Source organism: Piliocolobus tephrosceles, chromosome 1, assembly GCF_002776525.5.
Source record: "Piliocolobus tephrosceles isolate RC106 chromosome 1, ASM277652v3, whole genome shotgun sequence".
Taxonomy (NCBI): domain Eukaryota; kingdom Metazoa; phylum Chordata; class Mammalia; order Primates; family Cercopithecidae; genus Piliocolobus; species Piliocolobus tephrosceles.
In genome coordinates, this window is record NC_045434.1 from 138,259,369 (window position 1) to 138,281,475 (window position 22,107).

General features: G+C 35.1%; 1 protein-coding gene across 1 annotated transcript in view; it reads left to right on the top strand.

Annotated features, from left to right (window-relative positions):
* The window catches only part of TTLL7 (tubulin tyrosine ligase like 7), a 137,176-nt gene that overhangs the window by 105,291 nt on the left and 9,778 nt on the right, over positions 1–22,107 (top strand). Inside the window, exons 19-20 of the mRNA XM_023208740.2 lie at positions 9,975–10,135; positions 17,025–17,198. Coding sequence (XP_023064508.1) covers positions 9,975–10,135; positions 17,025–17,198 — 335 coding nt within the window. The remainder of the gene's footprint in view (positions 1–9,974; positions 10,136–17,024; positions 17,199–22,107) is intronic.

Consider the following 22,107-nt stretch of genomic DNA (forward strand, 5'->3'; position numbering starts at 1 on the left):
GGAGAATAGATAAGTGTAGCACATAAAATGAAAAGTAACACTAGTGAACCAATACCTTCTGCAAATCAATCAACAAAAGAAACTTGCCTGTAAGTATTGACACATAAAATGGCAAAGCATATAAAAAGACCATGAAAAGACAACGTATGGATTTCACATAGCCATTTAACACGTAAATAGATCCTTGACCTTACTAATGAAGAAGAAAAAGCAAGTAAAAAACATCATATGGGCAAAAAAATAATAAGACACATAATATCCGGTGATGGAAATAGTATGAGTAAAAGGGCCTTTGCTATACTATTAGAGAGAAAGAGAGTACATTGGTACAAGTCTTTAGAAAAATAATTTGTAGTATCTATTAAAATGACATGTTCATAATCTTTATAAGTCAGCAAAACCACTTCCAGCATTCCATCCTACAGAATAATTGCCTGAATGTATAAAAGATTTTTTTGTACATGAGCATTCATCACAGTGATAAGGCATCTCCATGGAAAGGGCTTGTGAAGTAACGGTGATGTGCGTTTGTTTTGTGTTGAGGTCGGAATAAGGGAAAGAGGCAGAGAGTGTCTCTCCTTGACCCCAGGACCTTGCTTCAGCTGTCCTTGCTAAGTAGAATCCCTTCTTTACAATCTCACACACCACATATTTTGAAGATCCAGCTCCATCTCCTTCACAAAGCATCTGGAGTCCCCTACAACCAGATATCTTTCCCTACTTGAATCTTCATGGCACTTTGTATTCAATTATCTTATGATCTCCCTTGAGAAATTTATGGATAATTTTTCCATCCCTCTAAAAAGCCAGAGGACGGGTCTCATTTTGTAGTTACCTTCAGGGGGCTTTCTGTCAATTTTTGTTAAGTTGATTCCATTCTAGACTTTTAATTCTAGACTCAATAGCAAGGTAGCTGCTTCTTTCCGTGGCCATCTTTCCTTACTGGTTAGTGATATGTTTATTTGAACAGGAATAATAAGACAGTGCTATTCTGTTTTATACATGTGATGTGAGAAGACCTGATAAACACTGATGGGATGATTAAATGATATGTGTGAATAATAATATTTGTGAATTGGAAGAAACAATTTCAATAGGGTTGTTATGCTCAATTGACTTTCTACATTTAGAGGGAAAATAAATGCTTGTTTATAAATTGACTACTGAGTACATATACCAGTGTATCTACTTCTTTGATACTGATTTACTCTAAGAAAATAGGAGTAAACTATTTTTATGTAATCTTTTCTTCCAGTTCTCAGAGGTGCAACCACCTTTAAATATTAATTATACACTGTTATGTGGAGGGAGTGGAAGCACTAATGTGAGGGGAGGAGCTTTATTACCATTTTTATACCCTGCTAGTCTTTTTTTTTTTTTTTTTTTTGAGCTTCTTTGCGGCTTCTTCCTTTGGTATAAATCAAAGTTATGGGGTTTCCCTTGTGCTTGCAGAAAGTAATGATGTATTCTGTCTTCAGTAAAAGCTTGTTAAAGTCCCACAGTTTGCACTACCCAAACGTTTACTGTCATTCTTCTACATAGATAATTTGATAGACAATTATATTTTTGGCAGAAAAATTCGTATCTTGAATTTTGGCTCTTAAAAGAACAGGAAGGGCTGATCTTAACTAGAGCAAGTTTATCTTGCAAAGATGCCCAATTTTACGGAACCCTGAAAGTCGCTAAGGAATGCTACTCCCAGGCTGTGAGTGAAAAGAAGTAGGAGCCTAGGATTCAAACAGGTGCAACTTGTTTGTAGCAATTTTTCTTGCTATTCTCATGATTATTGGGGCTCCTCTTCTTCCTTCAACAATTTTGTTCTTCAAGAGGCTTTCCCAAAACAGGCTCAAATTTCTCAGATATGTAGTGAAAGGTGAGGCACGTCTGGGAAAATAAGCAGAGGACAACTTTCAGCAGCATTCATCCTGTGATGACATTCTTCCCCTTATTCAGGTAATTTAAGACCCCTTGCCCATGAGTAACTATTTTAATATAAGGAGCTTTATATTTAAACTTTACTATAACGTTTTGTAAAACTTTCCATTTTTATAAAGTTAACCCTGCCAAAATTTATAGGTTCTTTTATTTATATTCACAAAAAGAAGCCTAACAAATATACACATCATGAATACAAATCATCAAGCCAGCTAGCAGTGCAAGCCACCCAGCAGTGCAAACCAGCCAGCAACAGAGGTATTGAACTCTAATGTAAACATATTCTCATTGGGATTTTTTTTTTTTAAAGTTTTGTCTGCTTAGTAAGTAGCATTAGAATTAATTACGTGAAATACTTAAAATTTACCCCAGATAGGAATAAGAGTAAAATATAGAGGTAATTTTGGAAATAATCATTGGAACAAATTTAAATGTGTTTGGCTGATTTATTTATATACATATATTTAATATATAATTTTTTTCTCTACCTCTTCCCTACCTGAAGTTTATTTCAGATAAAATCAGAGGTAAAGTGACCAGACAGCAACTGACTGAAATATTTTTTTTGCCTGACAATATAAGAGCTAATATAATGAATCAAAGTGCATTGAAAAAATACTTTATATGGTGAAATTAGAGAGGCAAAAGCATGTAATAGAAAGTTACTGGACCTCTTTTCATTACATGAAATTGTAGTGGGCATCTCATGAGGCAGTATGCACTGGAGTTCAGTATTGCCTATGGCCTTTAACTTGGACAGGTGACTTCTCAGAACTTCTCTGAGGTTTACAACGTTAAGTATTGAAGGGTCCTTGTGATAAAGCGAGACATCATAAGGGAATGTACTCTACCCTTAGAAGGGGTAAAATGCAGGCTGAAATGTTTTCTTTTCTACTAAGGTTCCCCATGTCAGACTGTTTCTCTGATGTATTTTATTTTACTAAGAATTCTTCATATGGGGTATTCTTTTGTATAGAATATATAGAAATGGTGTATAAAAATTGTCTGTTGGCCTATAACATGTTGATCATTTATTTGGCTATCAGAAACTTGTGCTATTGTCTTATAAAGCTAGAAACTGCATCCAAGAAACTAAAAGAAACCTGGAAACGTAGGTCAGCTGTAGAATGCAGAATTAGATATTATAAAAATGTATCTGTTTAGAAAGCTAATGACTTAACTAATTTACATTGGATGTATGTTAATCAGATCCATCCTTCTTTTGGCTGTAATGTCAGCCAATAATCATTGAAAAGCTTTACCAGCTTAATCTTCTGGGAGGTGGACACTAAGATGGAATTAACAGTGAAAGGTTTTTTTTTTTTTTTTTTTTTTAATGGAAAACACCCAAGGAAGATAATGGGGAGAGAGAGCTCAAGTACGCAGGAAGAGCCTTAGGACTATAATGCAGGTCTGACTCCAGTAAATGCAAGGGAGGAGGACTGGGTAGGAAGAACCTCAGACTTTAGTGGATCTCTGAGAAAGTCATGGTCAGGCTGATGGGGAGCCCAGAACAAAGACTGGTGTTGGAGGGATCAGAGTGAGCAGAAATAGCTCTTCACTCATATCCCAGCCATGCTTAATCCTTGCCTGGGAACTGTCTTGGGAGAGAGTAAGCATGGTTTGAATATTGCAGTGGATACCCAGTGGAGAAGCCATCAGCTAACTGCATTCTTTGAAACATGTTAATTTAAATGGCACATCTCCATGGCTGCCACAAAGGCTGTGTGTGATACATTTTAATTTAACAAACATTTATTGGTTGCCAATTTTATACAAATAATATGCTAGACACTCTTAGGGATTTTGAGAGTTGTTTACTCATTCATGATTAAGATGAGTAAACATGCTCACTTAATCATGCATTCAACAGATATTTATTGAGGGACTGCCATGCGCCAGGCACTATTCAAGGTATGGTGGCACAAAACTCTTAAATTTAAGTATCTTAATTCCATTTAGAGACCATTCTTGAAATATGTATCTCACTTTTCCTGTTCCAGGATTGAGGCATTTGTGGTTGTTTATTAGCCTGTTGTAAAGCTCCAAGATTAGAATGACATACACACAGAGTCTTCCACATGCTTTCCTTTTATCTGTTCTTGGAAATAAAAAAAATTTATTTGCCTTCATATTTTCCTTAATGGATGTAAAATGTAAAGATCAAGGGTATGGAAATTAAATCCTGAAAAGAACCCTCACCAGGTGAAAATGGAAGTAGTTAATCTTATTTAATGTCATGTTGTGGTAACTCCATACTTGCATAATTTAGCTTTCTGCCAAGAATGCAGTTGCTTTATATAGTTTGTGAGGAATATATTTGAAGTATGAAAATATAGCTGTGTTGGTGGGCTGCGAAGGATGCCAGATTTGCTGAAAAGCTTACTATCTGATGTGATACCTAGACATAAACTAAGACTGGAGGATGAAGAGAAATAACTAATTATAGTAAGGTTTGCATTTATTTTGGGTGCTAAGAGATCCTTGTTCATCAAGTATTACTTCTCTAAATAGCAATTTATTTTTAATACCTACCGTGGCTGCTTCTGCATGCATTTTGATGATACTATTTTCCATCTCTGTTTTATTCAGGCTGACATAGATGCTGTTCAGAGCCGTTCGTTTTGCATCAGCAAAGATGCCTTTACCCTATAGCCATCACTGCTGCATGCATCATTAGTACAGCATGTAGTGATTTTAATCTTATTTCTAAACCGCCTTCGCCTCGTGCCATTATTTTAATTTAGGACCAACTGTTCAGCCATATGGAGCAGTTTGTCATTCAACATCTGTATGCTCTTGCAAAATATGAATTTGTCTGTGTGCTTTATGCCTTCAAATGTGCTATATTTCATATGGAAAAGACAAATATTTTCATTTTATTAATGTTGTCATTGACTGAATCTCCCATTTATTTTTTCCCTTGGAGAGCTTAATGTTGGATTGGGATGCTTTTAAAAGTCATAATGTAAGGAAATGGATACCTATATTCTATAAGTTAGCCTCACTTAAGCCCACAGATAAACACAAGGGCATCTTGCTGATCATTTATTTTTGTGTTTCACAAATTATTTATCTTCAACCCAATTTCTTCAATCCTCAAAGCACCAGAAATCCAAAAAAGCATCACAAGTAGAACTGGCACTAATTTATCTCATTCCAGTCTGATTTCTTGCCTATCTGATCTGTGCTTTCTTAAAATTATTACGTGAGTGTTTTGCTAAAAGTACAGTCATTGTCTCCCCATCTGTATAGCCTTCTAAACAAACTATTCCATACTCCATGGCCATAAAGGAGGGGGTGCCTAGGCAACCTTGTTTGTACACAGTGATCCCACCCTCCTTCAAAATACCATTGGACTGGAGATGAATCTGAATCTAAGAAGAGATAATGGGGTTCTCTTCTAGGCTTTTGCTGCTGGCATCTGGAAAAACTAAATTGTGAGGCAGTGCTGGATGTGGTTAAGAGGGTAGGTCTGGATACAATGAGTTGGGTAATCTTGGGCAAGTTGCTTATCTGCTTTGTGCCTAAGTTTTCTCATCCATAAAATGGGGATCCAAAATGTTTTCACAACCAAAAAAATTTTCATAACCGCTAAGCAGCAAAACCTAACCCACCTGAATTCATTTGGTGACAATGACCTGACAAGAAGTTATGTATGGATTTTGTCTATCTCTTGGTTTGAATATTTACATTTTTTTCCTGCAGAAATAATAATATATATGATTATGGAATCTAGGCTTGAGATTTTTGGAAAGGGACTGTGGACCAATAGTATCTACCTCATGCTTTTGTTTTGAGGATTAAAGGAGTTAATATATGTTAAAGTGCTTAAAACAGTGCTTGGCACATGGTAAGTTTTCTCAACGATTTTTACCTTGTCTATATAGGTGTTACTTTCTTGCAAGGAATGACTCACTAAGACAGGAACCTACTAAATGATAGACCTTGTCTTAAGCCTTGGGGATCTGGTAATTTTATTACCAAGATGGTTACAATTTCCTCCCTTTATATGTATAACACTCTCCATTAATTAAACAGGAAATTAAAATAAAATAGGATGATTGCTAATAAAGGAAGAACTGGGCATTAAGATATCAAACAATAGTTCAGTGACAGGTGAAGTTTCCCTTAGCAGTGGCATTTGAAGTGAAACGTAGAAGTTAATCAGATGAAGAGCTAGGAGAAGACTGTTTCAAGCAGAGGAAAGGGCTTATGTGAAGACTCAGAGGAGAGTTGAAGGATTTGGGTTCCTGTTCCCTCAGTTTGTGTTGTTCAATGTCCTGCAAATTATAGGGGTGGGTCTTCCAGGACCAAAGCTTGCCTTCTTGGGGAGGCTCCTTGAAAACTGAAAGCAAAGAGAAGCGAAGAGGAATGTGTGTTCCCAGTGGTTTGCTCTGGACAGGAAGGAGAATGTGCCTAGTTTGCCCAGACCATGCCAGTCTCACCAATCTGGGAAATTGCTTCTTAGATAGGGGTGCCTGATGGGGTACCATGATGCCTGCAGATTTTTCCACCTCCATATTGAAGAAAACATTAGGAATGGAGCCGAAGCTTTCCCTATCCCTAACTCCCTGGTTCCATTCTGAAGTTGCTGCTTTTAGTCATATATGGGCTAGAATATGGTACTGTCATGCTATTAAAATTCCCTCTAAATTAAGAAGAAAATATATGCAGAGTAGTGGTCAAAAGAATCTACTCTAAGTAATATACCTAGCACAGTGTTTGGCATAGAGCAGGCAGATGATACATGTTAGTTGCCCTTGAAGTATATTTAAAAAGAAATGAATGAATACTCCATGATCTCAAATCCTTTATCATTTTAAAGTTGAATAATCATTTTATAATATATTGTGAATACTGATGAACTTAAGGTAATGTTAAAATTGTCAGTATCAATAACACTTTTCAATTTCAGTTATTTTATATAACTCATATTTATCCTTGAGACTAATATATGGGTTATCTTAGCTACTTTTTTATTCTTTCCTTTCTGCATTATGACTTTTGGCCTATTATTACTTGCTAATATATTGACAGAAAGTAGAAAGGAAAATTCAGAAGAAAGATGATTTAAATTTCTCATTTACAGCTAGTGTTGATTCTTATATTAGTCATGAGCACTGCTTTCTACACTAAAAAATATAAAGAGTTAAACTAACAGCTTAAATTAAAATTGTAAAAACTAAAAGGCAGGAGTTAATGCCTTGATACTCACATTTCAGTATTATTATGAAAGGTTTTAAGATATTCCTCTTTATAATGAAGCATTTGTTACCTGTAATAATGAGCCTTTCCATGAGTTTTTCACACACAACTTTATTACAGATTGCATTTTCCCTCCTCATCCTCTGCCCCTTCCCCTAGGACACACCCTGACCTACAGTAGGATTTGTATTACTGCCCCCATCACAGTGCAGGAAGCTGGAACAGGAAGGGAAGGAATGCTGCTGCTCACGCATTTCCCTGTGAGAAGCTGTAGTTCCTATTCTTCTATAAATATCACCTTGAAAACTTTTTACTAAATTTATTTTTAAACAAATGTTTATTCTAAATTTGCCTTGATCAGAGATAACTAACATCATTTCTTTAAATATTGCTGTTTTAAAGAGAAACAAATCATTCTTTCATCTGCTTCCAATTCTTCATGTTTGTATCTGTTGAGAAAAATGTCTTTATTTAGTCTTTATGTTTGAAAGTCTTTTTCCCTTTTCATCTTTCACTTTCATTTTTATAGGCAGTTGCCATAATTATAGCTAGATAAAAAGTGAAAAATCCACTTTGATGAATGGAGATTAGAATATTAGTATTTGATATTTCATTTTTCTTTGTTTTGTTTTGTTTTGTTTGCAAAAGAATTTTATTGTAAATACCTACATTGCATAAGTATCAAGTATATGTGAATTAGACAAAAGAGTTTTTTGGGGTTTACAAATTTTTTAGGACCTCTAGGATTTCAGTGGTCCAGATTAATCATAGTCCTTATTTCACGATACTCTTTCACGATTGGTTTGTGCATGGCCTGCTTTTATTTAGTGTTATTTAGTGGTTTTAAGTTTACTATTCCACCTGTGAACCCAACACCCAAATCAAAAGCTAGATTCTTGGAAATAACATATATAACCAAATGATTCCCTTCCATCCCCCTGGCTCCCCATTTCCCGGGTAGCTATATTCTTGAACTCAGTGTTCACTCCCCTCCCCTCCCCTCCCCTCCCCTCCCCCCCTTCTTTTCTCTTCTTTCTCTCTTGCTCTCTCTGGCTTTCTTTCTTTCTTTCACATATATATATGGTATATATACCATATATATAGATATAGTATATATTTTATATATATATATATATATAAAATGTTTATGTGTATTCCCCATGTGTTTTTAAAACTTAATTGTTTTTACTTCTATTACAAGGGTATCATGGCCAGGGGTGATGGCGCATACCTTTAATCCCAGCACGTTGGGCAACCTTGGTGGGCAGATCGCTTGAGCTCAGGAGTTCAAGACCAACCTGGGCAATGTGGTGAAACCCTTTCTCTACAAAATTACAAAAATTAGCCAGGCATGGTGGTGTGTGCCTGTTGTCCCACCTCCTCAGGAGGCTGAGATGGGAGGATAGCTTGATCCTAAGAGGTTGAGGCTACAGTGAGCTGAGATCGTGCCCCTGAAACCCAACCTGGGTGACAGAGCAAGACCTTGCCTCAAAAAAAAGGAGGTGGTATCATGCTATATATAGTCTCTAGTACATTTTTTACCTTACCATTTATTATGGAGATAGAAGTTCTGTCTTGTGTGTCATATTTGATTCATTTTGACTACTGTATTAATACTGTGTAATAGTCCAGAGGGGATGAGTATCCACTGTTTATTTATTCACTCTCTTATTGTTGAAGAGTTTGATTGTTTCTAGGTGTTTACAGTTGTTAACAGCTGCTATGAACGTTCTTGTACATGCCACCTCCTATTTTTACCTATGAGAGATTATTTCAGAAATAAAACTGCTGAGCCATAGGGATATTAATTTTCAACTTTAGGAGATAATGCCAGACTGTTTTCCAATTTGTGCACCGATCTGTACTCACACTAACAATGTCTAAGAGACTCAGTAGATTCCATATCCTCTCTAGCACTTGATATCGTCAGACTTTTAATTTTTGTCAACTACGTGAATATCTTATTATAACTTTAACTTTGTTCTTTATGTTTATTGGGCATATTTATTTCCTCTTTTCTGAAATGTCTGTTTGTAATGTTTTGTCCTTTTTTTCTATTAAAAATTTTAGTAAACATTCTTTATATATTCCTGATACTAATCTTTTTTTGGATATATATGTTTTGAATATATTTTTGCAGTTTGTAAGTTTGTCTTTTATTTTCTTTAAGGTGTATTTAATGACCAGAAGTTCTTAATTTTTATATAATCAAAATCTATTAATCTTTTATGGTCCATATGTTTTTGTGACTTAAGTAGTATTTTTCTAGCCCATGGTTCAATAAATACTCTCCTATACTTTCCACTGAGATATAGAATAGTTTATTTTTATTAATGTGTAAGACCTTAGCCCCTCTGGAGTTGATTCTTTTTAATGAGGGATTCAGCTTTATCTTTTCTTCATCTAATCCATAAAGATTATAATTTCAAAATCTCTATCCACTGATCTGAGTTATTGCCTCTGTCATATACCGAAGTTTCATAAATGCATGGGCCTATTTCTAGACTTTTTGTTCTATGCTATTGTTCAGTGTGTGTGTGTGTGTGTGTGTTCCTCTTTGAATTTTATTTTTATTTATTTTACTTTTCATCATGGCTTACTGCATCCTTGACCACTTGAGCTCAAGCAGTCTTCCCATCTTATTCCCCCCAGGTAGCTGGGACTGCAGATGTGGGTCATAATGCCAGACTAATTTTTTTAAAAGTTTTGTAGAGACAGGTTCTCACTATATTGCCCAGGCTTGTCTGGAACTCCTGGGCTCAAGCTACATCTTTGAATTTTAGACACAGATATACATTCCTAGATCATAAGTACTTTGGTTTTTCCACTAGGTTTTGGACATAGTGAAAACAAGCATTCGTACAGTTCTTCCACGCATCTGGAAGGTGCCTGATGTCGAAGAAGTAAATTTATATCGGATTTTCAACCGGGTTTTTAATCGCTTACTCTGGAGTCATGGCCAAGGTCTGTGGAACTGTTTCTGTGATTCAGGGTAAGTTCTCAGTCATCTTTTATTATCATCATTTTTAATATTTTACTATTTAGTTATAGAGGTAGCCTGATAAAATGCTTGAATGATCTTTTAAAATATGGATTTCTTTTACTACATGTAATGTTTAGTACTCAACTATAATTTATATCAATTAAGGTGATTTAGATAAGATGATGAATATGAACACAACACCACCTAATTAATTTGAATTCAGTGGAGAGAAGGTAGTCCTAATTAAAGAAAATACAAATCAATATCCTTGAAGTTCTTCTGCAGTCACCTTCTAAAATTATGGCTACACTTCTCCTCCTCCCCAGAATCCCAGTGCTGCTAAAGCTGCTGTGACTCATTGTCATTTTAGCCTCAAGATATCTAAAACCAAACATTCCATGTCCTTTTATTCCGAAATGGCTTCCTTTCTTGGCTTCCCTTAATCCTGTTGTTATTCTCTCAGTCATACAAGTTGGATATCACAGGGGCACCTGCATCTTCCTTTTCCCTCACTGTCTTTATTTAATCATTTGCTAAATCCTATAGTTTTTCTGTCACATTCCCACATGGCTAAACTAGCTTGTTTCCATTCATTCTTTCAACAATCATCAAGTACTTACTTTTGTGCTAATATTTTTAGAGGTACAGTGTTGAATCTGACACAGATAATAACTAACCATACTACTTATTGTGTGAGATGCATTGTTCTAATCACTTTACATGTGTTAAGTGATTTAATCCTCATAACATCAATTTGAGTCAGGTTTTATATTATCTCTGTTTTATAGATAAGGAAACTGAGGCACAGATAGGTGCTAAGGACCTAGTGGAACTGGGATTTGAACTCATTTAGCCTTGACCCCAGAGTTCATGCTCTTAACCTATAAACTTTGATGTCTCTAGCAGATAAAGTATGATATATACAAAGCGAATCATTTGATATGGTTTGTCTGTGTCCCCACCCAAATCTCAGCTTGTATTGTAGCTCCCATAATCCCCATGTGTCATGGGAGGGACCTGGTGGGAGGTAATTGAATCATGGGGTGGTTACCCCCATGCTGTTGTTCTCTTGATAGTGAGTGAATTCTCATGGATCTGATGATTTTATAAGGGGCTTTCCCTCCTTTTACTTGGCACTTCTCCTTGTTGCCACCATGTGAAAAAGGACATGTTTGCTTCCCCTTCTGCCATGATTGTAAGTTTCTTGAGGCTTCCCCAGCCATGCTGAACTATGAGTCAATTAAACCTCTTTCCTTTGTAAATTACTCAGTCTTGGATATGCCTTTTTTAGCAGTGTGAGAATGGACTAAATCATCATTATGAAAGAGATACAGATAAAGTATGACAGGATTTTAGACAAAATGAGCCTGTTTTTGGTAAGACAGCTAAGTGAAATGAATAGATTTCTAGGCATTTTTGTTCCCAGTTTTTTGTTTATCATATCCATCTTACTGTCAGAATCATATCCTAAAATCTGTAGTGATTTTCCTCCTTTATAATTTAAGTTTAAACTTCTTATCTACAAATACAAGGCTATCTAATATGCTGTTTTCTTATTTCCCCAGTCTTCCTTCTCATTACTCTCCTATTTGAATTCTGCTCCAGAAAAAACAAACTCATTTTTTTCAGATTTCTTAAAAATTTGTCTTTTTCTTCCTCTGAACTGTTGATGTCATTTAATATCTGATTGGATGGCTTTCTACAACCCCAACCTTCTGGTACCTTCTGTATTATTTGAATCGAATGTAAAGCCCCATACTATACCTGCCTCTTCTGTAAAACCTTAACAGACTGTTCTATTCTGAAATGATCTCAGAATATTCTCCATTTAAATATTCTAGTAATGTGATACAGAATCATTCATATCATTTGGAGACTCGGTCTTTCTACCATTTTATTTTTCTTAGCTGCCATTCACCAACAGGGAGAATTAATAAGGCACTGTGGGTGTGATGAAATCTGAGAATAATTTGGGCTATTATTTCTACAGAGACTTAAGTGAAACATTTGAACTCCACAGCCCCTTAGTTGATAGCTCTCTGTAAAAGTTCTCCCAATCTGAACTTAAAGTGGAAATGTTTTTTTCTGTTGGTTGATCCATTGGCTTGATGCTATATATGAATCCCAGTTACTCTCTACCATGGAGAGCAATGAGAAAATCTGTTAGTGAAATCAATGCTGTGGCTCTGAGTCCACAGATAATTTCCAACACCAGACTCTAAAGATACCCATGAAGTGGTGCTTCCTTGCTTCCAGGGCTCCTCTTTCCTGAACTATTTTGCTAACATACTTTAACTTGATTCAGAATCCTTTTCTCCTATCCTTGGCACAATACTGCCTGCCAGTTTCTCTGGTGGTGTCTATTAGTAGTAGTAATCATAGGGATAGTAAGTAGTATTTATTGAAGGCTTACTAAATATCTGACATTGTTTTACATATTAAATATTTATATAATCTCCACAAAAAGTATTTTGAGTAAACTATTACCGTCATTTATAGATGAGGAATTGAAGTATAAACATAGTAACTGTATGAACCTGTATTTAAATCCAGGTAGTCTGAGTCAAAAGCCCAAGCTCTTAACTCTATGCTTCACTGACATTCCCCAAAGCAGATTTGCCAATGGTTGCCAAGGTTGTTTTACTGCAAGTCCATAGCATTAGCCAAATCCCTGCCTACTATGCCTGTGCAGGTGAGGCAGGAGTAGTTTTGAGACCAATTTGACTCCACTCTCATCTACTTCTTTCAATTTAGTAGTTTAAAGAGGTGAGTTTAATATCGGATATTATTTTGCATTAATGAGTTTTTTAGGCTTCCTCAATTTAGTGAAGTCATATAGTACTGTGTGTGTTTGATTCTCAGTTTGGACCCAGAGTAGTTCTTCTTTATCCTTTGAATCATGCCTTCTCAGTGTATACTCCTTTAACCTTTGGTCTGAAGGCCTAACAGTCATGGTGAAAATCTACTCTTCTCAGTTTTTAAGGAATGATTTTAATATAAAGTTCAACTTTCTTTTGCAGTTAGGTGTAAAATCTTAGAAAAATATAATCCAAGTCTTTGATTATATCCAAGAATCCAAGGCCTTGATTGTTGCCTTTGTCTGTCAACATCCCCAACAATAAAACAAAGTAAGTAAACCATCCCTGTCTACCTCCAGAAACACCAGAGTAATGTAGATCTTTGTGGTAGGTTTCCCTAGAGTTGGCCATGGGGTTTTACTGGTGTATCAAACAGAAAACACCCTTCTTCCTCTCTTTGCCTCTACCAGGCTGCTGATGCCCATGCCCAGTAACCCTTTGATCACATGCAGCCTTGTGGGAGTGTTATGATGCCCACACTTGGCATATGTTTACTTTAGGGAAATAGCTCTTGGAATTTCCACAAATAAAATTATCTGCCATGTTTTACTGGGATAGAGGAAGTCTGAGGTTCCATGGGACTCAAACGTAGGCCTGAGAGCTGGGGAATGGTGGCTATGGAAGTGGCATTTCAGGTGAGAGTTAAAGGAAGAGTAGGGGTCTGTGGGGGTAAAGCCAAGAGAGGAGCCAGGGTAATATGGGAGAAGGAATGCATGGTTTGGGAAAGCCCCATCTCCACTCAAAATCCTAATATGTAAACCCCAAAGAAGAGAATCTGGCTTGGATTCCCTAGCCAAAAGTATTTTCCTGTGGGGGTTTGTCATGTAAAAGCCTTTCTTTTAGAATCTTAGGGCAAGAAGAAACTTTAGGGAATATTCTAAGGCAGTAGTCTATTTCTAGGCTGAATTATGCCTACTCGAAAAGTTATGCATAATATATAGACTACTTAAAAAGATGTGAATCTCCCTGTTCATATATCATGTTCATATGGATGTGTTGTTGTTATACTTTTCATGTCATTAATCTTTCTGTTGGTGATTACTGTATTGGTATATATAAACTTCAGCAGCCTGGAAGAGGAAACGAGAGGGACAAGGGTGTTTTCTGTTTGATGCATCAGTAAAACCCCTGGGCCAATTCTAGGGACACCCACCACAACTTTTCCTTTCTCCTTTCTGCTACTTAACTATGGGCTACTCAGTCAGGACTTGTACCAGTGGAGAAAGGAATGAATCAGTTTCACTCTTTAGATAACTGCTTTATGAAATGTTTTGATGAGAAAGTGGGTGAATATTATTGGATTACTGAATAATGTGAGGATTTCTAAGTCTCTGGATTGCATGAATAACTTTCCTTTGTTGCCAGAAATATTCAGTATTCTATATCTTACTGTTACATTACTAAAAAAGTCATTTAAAGTGATTTCCTTTTATGTTGCTGTGAGGATTAGGGAGAGCCAGAAAGAACTTTTTAATCATTTAATTTTTCTTTTTGAATTCATGGATTTTGATGACCCTGTTTCCTTGGAATTTAGATTCAAAAAGCAGGTAGAAGAGACCTAGGGTACTTTGATAAAAAGCACTGGTATTTTAACTATTTTTACCTCCTTTCACCTTTTTAAAAAACTTTGTGTTGCTAGTATTGAAAGCTGAAATACTGTAGTAGTATAGAGGCATTTCACATCTACTCAGCTATGCCAGGTGGCAGGTAGGAATAGGGGATACAGTTCTGTACTCAGGTTTCCTTTGTGTAGAGGGGGCACCACTGCCCTAGGGCCAAATGAAGCAGGTTGCTTTCATTTTCTTGAGCATTTTGGTATGCTGACACCTAAATATAGATTAATACATAGAGTAGAATGTAGTCTTGGCTAGTAGTGGTAAATATATACACTGGAAATCAATATGTATAGGACCTTGATTCATATATTTATTTTAAATATTTAATGGAGAATGAGAGAATGAGAAGCCAAAGCTGGTCATATTATAATTTACATATTATTCAAGAAGTTACATCAGATTAAAGTGTTACAGAAGAAGCCCTTTCAGCTTTCTTCCATTTAATTTGTTCTTTCCCTACCTCTAAAGAAAAATTACCATAATATGAGTGACCTGATAGTTTATCTGATCAAATAGCTCCACAGTATCAATAAATAAATATATCCAAGTTGACAGTAGACGGTGGTGATGGAGGTAGACTTTTATAGACATACCCAAAATCCCAGCAGAAAGAAAAGTGCTAGACAGACATTCAAAACATAGGATTTTTTTTATGTATTCACATTTATATGAAATTTTATAGGGTCTGCTAAATCAAAGTATACTAATTATAAACATATTCCCTAAATAATTTATTTTTCCAGCATTTTTAATCAAATTAGGTAAGTAGATTTTATATCTCTATCTACATATATAAATCTTGATAAACACATATGTGTCATATCTAGTTTTTCTTCCATCTAGCAATAATTTAAATTTTGTTTTTACAGTTAATTTAACCATCAAATTACTATTTCTTAAATAAAAATAACTTTCATTCCTTTGCCAATTAAAAAACCCCAGTATTTTAAAAGCCTATTATATTTAGTCCTGAACATTTCAGAACACTGAAGAAAATTTGTTTCTTTCAATTAATTCATTTCAGTATTACTCCCTTTAAGAAAACCTGTCATTCATTGATGACATGCTGTCTTTTTGGGACCACATTTCTCTGAAAAAATAAACAGTAGCTTTTCTAGTAAAAAATACATTTCTGTTTCTAAGGCATTTTTTAAAAAATTCCAGATATATCAAATATCCACAGAAGGTTGAAAGTGGAGTCTTTGTGTTTCCCATTGGGAAGTTTACTTCCAGGAAAATATTGTCCTGAATAGTTTTTCCTTTCTGAAAGTCTGTGCTTTTCTCTCTGAGGGTTATGTGAATTGGTTTATGTAAAATGAGTCATGAATCATTACCAAGTCTCAAACCAAAATTTCCCCTGGAGGCTTGAAGAGTTTCAAGGAATAAGTCTGAGGAATAAATCTCTCTCTCTCTCTCTCTGTCTCTCTGTCTGTCTCTCTCTCCGTAGTGGTGGAGTAGTGAGGTGTTTCCTAATATAAACCATGATACTGTGATGGTAAACTTTGGAATTGTTAACACACACACACACACACACACACACCCCACACACAAAACTGAAGTTTACAAAGGAAGTATGCACCATTACCTGCTTTGGAATAAGCTGAGTTCAGTGAAGGAGAAGGCATACTGCTTCTGGGATGGCAGTAGGGCAGTACTTGTTAAGATAGCATTTCTTCTAGCACACGGAACCTGTGCTCTAGGAATATCATGGATATAGTTATATCTAAAAGTGTTTTGAAAGGGATGGTCACAATCAAGTATTAACCTAAATTCTGTTAGTGAAAAGAGGTTAACAATTGTTTTAGCAACTTTTTAATCATTTCAAGGGATCATTCTTAATGTTAAGGTAAATACAGATTCTGAGAAGGCCTAAATTTTAAGAATACTTAATTTTTGAGAAATTAGCTCAGTATTTTACAAATACCTTAATATAGAGTAACTCCATTTTTTAAGAGGTGTTGGAAAACTATCCTATTAGCCATCCAGAGTTGGCAGCTTTAAAAGCTTTAAGGACAAATAGTGCTGGGCATGGTGGCACATGTCTGTAGTCCCAGCTACTTCAAGGCTAAAAGGAGGAGGATCACTGGAGGCCAGGAGTTCAAGGCTGTGGTGCATCATGATTGTGCCTGTGAATAACCACTGTACTCCAGTCTGGGCAACATAGTGAGACACACTGTCACACACACACACCCACACGTACAAACACACACATACAAATAGTATATGTATTTGATGTTGTGTTTCTTTAATACAAAGATAAATTTCCTAATTTGTTTTTATTATATATCTTTAAACCATTCGTAGTTATTGCAAATGTATGAGGCCATTTCTATTTCCCTTATTGGCTTGTTGCTAGGGAAGTGATATAGCTGGTTGTCATTTTTAACAGCCAACATGAGATCATGTCTGTTTCCATGCCAACAGATCCTCTTGGGAGAGTATATTCAATAAAAGCCCAGAGGTGGTGACTCCTTTGCAGCTCCAGTGTTGCCAGCGCCTGGTGGAGCTTTGTAAACAGTGCCTGCTAGTGGTTTACAAATATGCAGCTGACAAAAGAGGATCGCTTTCAGGCATTGGTCCTGACTGGGGTAATTCCAGGTACTTGTTCACATTCTCTAACCCTTGAGAGTTTTATATAAAGTAATGTTAAATCAGAGTTTGAAATTAACAGTGTTTTTTTCTTCATGTGACTAGAGAAAAAGCTAAAAACTGAAGTTCATACATGCTATTATCTGCAAAATATTTTTAATTAGTACAGTATTTACCTTTAAGGGACTGAACAAGGACAGCAATCACGAACCTAAAGGTGATAAAACATACTTGGAAATGAAGTTATTTGACTTATATACCTTCACTTTCAAAAGTCCAGAGCAAGAGCATCCAAAAATGTGGTAATATATTTAACTTTTGTTCTCTAATAGAGAGATTTCAACATTTATCCTTGAGCCTACTACAGTTGGGAAGATACCTTTGGTTTCATTTTTATTGTTCAATTTGCCTCTGCTATTCCCTTCATTACCAAATATGTAGCAGGTAAAGTTTTGTCAAGTTCTATTTGAAAAATGAGTTTCATAAACATTCAGTAAAATAGTTGTCCAAAAAGCATGAAAAGCAGTATTGTTTTTAAGCTGCAAAAACACACAGAGTAAAGAAAGTACCTTTTAGCATTTCTCAAGAGAACTGTAGTTCTCATTAGAAATAAAGATGAATATATAACTTTAGTTTTAGTATTAGTATTTGTAAGTTGTAGTACTATGCAGGATAGAAGAAATGAAGCCATGACTTTGAAAAACTAAGTGATAGTCAAAAAGTCAGTGAATAGTTGAATAAACAATGAGGAAAATGGAACTCCTATAGCTTGGATTTTCTTTTCTTGAAAACACCTAGAAATTGATCTATTTAAAAAATCTCAGGGAATATAATAAAACTAACTTTATTACAAATGTTTCCTGTATCAGCAGAGTGGCTCAGAATATTTTTAATAGAAAGTATTAAGAGAAATATTTTACATTTTTGTTTGTCTTGGATTCTGTCATTGTAGTGTTGCAGGACATTTAACTTCTTTTAACTCTTCTATAAATAGAAGCTGGTTGATCACAATAATAGCAGTGGTAAAGGTAACCATTAATATTTAAAAAATTTAAATATCAAAGTTATATTCTACAGTTTTAGTGGTTTGAAGCAAGCTATTGAAATAAAACTTTTAATACTTTCATTAATACTTTTATATGATTTAAAAGAATGATAACTATTTTCTGGACATCATACCATATAAATGAAGAGCCTTCTTGTTCAGGGGTGATACTCTGGGAGCATGGTCAGGAAAATCTTAAATTTCAGTCTAAGAAGGAATTCATTGAGACTCTTTAATGTAATTCCCACAATCCTAGATTTCATAAACTAATTTCTGTTGATGCACCTCGTAGCTTTTGTGGGTACACAAAGTAGGATGAGTCTTCTTGGTTACATTGGAGGAAAAAGGTATGCTTTACAGGTGCTTCAGACTTTTTTATTTTCTTCTCCTGCTGGTGATCAAAAGAGATTATTTCCGACCATGGAATCTTGACTTCTGGACTTCTGATAAATGGTCAGGATGACCCACTATTGTGATTATAATCATTTTGAGATGTCAGTAAATATATTTTCATTCCAGTCCAAGCTCAGAACCATATGATAGAAAAATACCAGAGTCAGACATATGGTCATCATCTGTTGCTTTGTTACTCTATAGCACTATTGCTGATAAAAATTACATTAGGGGACATGGTGTAGATGTGAGCCAAGTGAGTTTTCTAATACTGAATTTTGGAATTCAACTTATCTACCCAGTCAAAGGCAGAGCAGAATCAACACAAACCTTCCACTGTCACTAGCCCATAAAGTCTAGTTCTCTCCTGCATTGGCAGCAGAGCAAGAAAAGATGCATCCTCTCTGCAGAAAGGCAGATCCAGAAAGACAAAGAGGCTGAGCCAAGCATTCCTGTTTCCTTCTTTTGAATCCACAAATCAGATAATTTGGTTCTGGTAAGAGACCAGGAAGTTCACAGTAGTGGAAATTCTTCTACATTGGAACACAAAGAGTGAAGAGAAGTAAACATTTCTCCCTAATGTCTAGCTATTAAAACCAAAGTCAGTGTCACATTAATTTAACAACATGTAAAAAGTGGCCATATTTCTTTTCCTCATAGGTAAGAAATGGACTCTTTAGCATTTTACTTAAATGTAGAAGTCATTTAATATCTATTAATAGATTGACATTTTATTTATGAAGTATACTTGGTAATATAAACATGAATTTATGTTTATAATGTTTATAAATAAATGTAAATGTACCTAATATAAATAACTTATGAAGGTATACCTAAATAATTTATGAGGAGATTCATCTTTGGTTAATTTATTTATAAAATTAAAACAGATAGAAAATAGAGCTAACAGCAGACAGGTTTAGGGACCAGGTTTATCTTTACCAAAGACCTACAGGATATTTCTTAAGAGGATTTAAAGAGTATGTGGCATCTATTACATGGAAGAGAGTGGCCTTCAACTTTGCAATCTCAGAAAAAAATAATAATGTGCATACCAAAGGAAGAGACATTTCTGGGTTTCTACCTTTCATGTACTGAGCTTTCATATAAGCTTATTTCACAAAGGGTTCCATAGCTAAAAAAAAAGAAATTTAAAAACCACCAAGTTAGCACTTCTGCTTTTGGTAATACAACATTAAATATTTGGATAAATCCTGCCTCTGATGATAACTAGAAACGCTGTACAAAATACCACATTTGCTCGAAAGTACTTGCTAACCCAGTACCTGTTAGTGAGTATTTGTTAGTGCTGAGCAGTGCTTTTGACAGTCGTGTGGGCCTAGGGGATAAAATAGGAGTTCAGGGCCTGCCAAAGGTGGTGGCTGTTGTCAACACTCTAGATTCCTAGGAGTAACAATGCTTGAGAAGGTTTGCAAAGCAAACGTTGACAGAAACAAAAAGGAAATAAATTTACAACCATAGAGGAAGATTTAATAATCATTTCTCAGAAAAAAACTCAGTAAAGATATAAAATTTTTAACAATAAAATTAACAGAATTAACTGTCATATATAGAAGTAAATGTATTAACTTCAGAATTCAGTACACCAGGCACAATGGGAAATTTTACCAAATCAACCATATAGTGGAATTAAAAAAAATATTTTTTTTCACAGAATTTGAGATGATTGAAATTATACAGAGGACTTTTTCTGACCTTTAAGCTGGAAAACAATAGAAAAATATAAACGGCAACGTCTATGCTTTGGAAAGTCAAAGAATATACTTTTTTTTTTTTTTTTTTTTGAGACAGAGTCTTACTCTGTCTCCCAGGCTGCAGTGCAGTGGTGCGATCTTGGCTGACTACAAGCTCCGCCTCCCAGGTTCATGCCATTCTCCTGCCTCAGCCTCCCAAGTAGCTGGGACTGCAGGTGCCCATCACCATGCCCGGCTAATTTTTTTGTGTTTTTAGTAGAGACAGGGTTTCACTGTGTTAGCCAGGATGGTCTCGATCTCCTGACCTCATGATCCACCCATCTCCGCCTCCCAAAGTGCTGGGATTACAGGTGTGAGCCACCGCACCTGGCCGAAAAAATAGACTTTTAAATAACCCACGAATCAAATAAGAGATTATAATGGACATAAGAAAATATTTTGAACTGAGCGATAACAAAAATATTAGAAATAAAACTTGTGGAATATGGCTAAATCAGTAATATAGGGATATTTATAGATTTAAATGGATATATTAGGAAAAAGAAAAGGCATTAGGTTTGAAAGAAAGAACTAAACTCAGTAAATGGATATGATTGTATTCATACAAATGTAAATCTATGATAAATTATAAAGTGAATTTAACAATTTTGATGAAATCATATAAATCAAAGTCAATATAAGAAAATCAATTGCACTTTTCTTTATCAACAACAAATATCTGAGATATAAAATTTTAAATATTTTTTCAAAAGCATGAAAGAATATCTTTACTTAGGAATAAATCTAGCAAGAAATGTATGTGACCTTTATGCAGGAAAATGTAAAAAAATAGAAAAGTATGTCTTAGTCATCACTGCACTCAATATTATCGATATGTCAGTTTTTCTCGAATAATTTCATACATCTGTAAATTCAATGTAATTCTACTATGAATCTCAACGAATTTTTATTTTTTATTTTTGGTGGGGAGAAGAATTTGACCAAAGTTTGTTCTGTCACTATACAGAAAAGCAAAGGACCAAGAATAAGTAAGACAATCTTGAAATAGAGCAATGTAACATCATAGGATTTAGTAACTACAGTGTCTCAAGGCTTACAATAAAGCTAAAGTAATTTAAGATAGTATAATATTGGCAAAAGGATAGACAAATAGACCATTGGAACCATTCAGAAAAACCATAAACCAACCCAGGCCTACCTGGAGACTTGATTTATGACAAAAGTGGTGTACACCTAATTTATGACAGAGGAAAAGGAAGTTTGTTTAAACAATGGTTCTAGGACAATTGTATTTCCAAATAATAAAAAAGAAACTTAACTTTACCTACACTGTAAACTAAAACCATTTCCAGATGAAATTAGTTTGTAGATGTGAAAGGTAAAACTGCATAAAGATTTCAGAAGATACTATAGGGGAATATTTTCATGACCTTGAGGTATGCAAAGATTAATAGAACCAAAAAATTTCATAGTAAGTGAAAAGATTATATTAAAATTAAAAACATATGTTCATCAGAACGCCCCATTAAGAGGTGGAAAAGCAAGCCACAGGATGGAAGTAAGTGTTTGCAACCAATATAATCTATAAAAAATTCTTACACGATTATATAGAAACTCCTACAAATTTCTAAGAAAAAAGCAGACCACACAATAGAAAAATGGAGAAGACAATTGAATAACAAGAACCAATAAACACTTGAAAAAGTGTTTAAGCCAATTAATAATCAGGGAAATGCAAAATCTCAAAATCACTGCATATCCATCA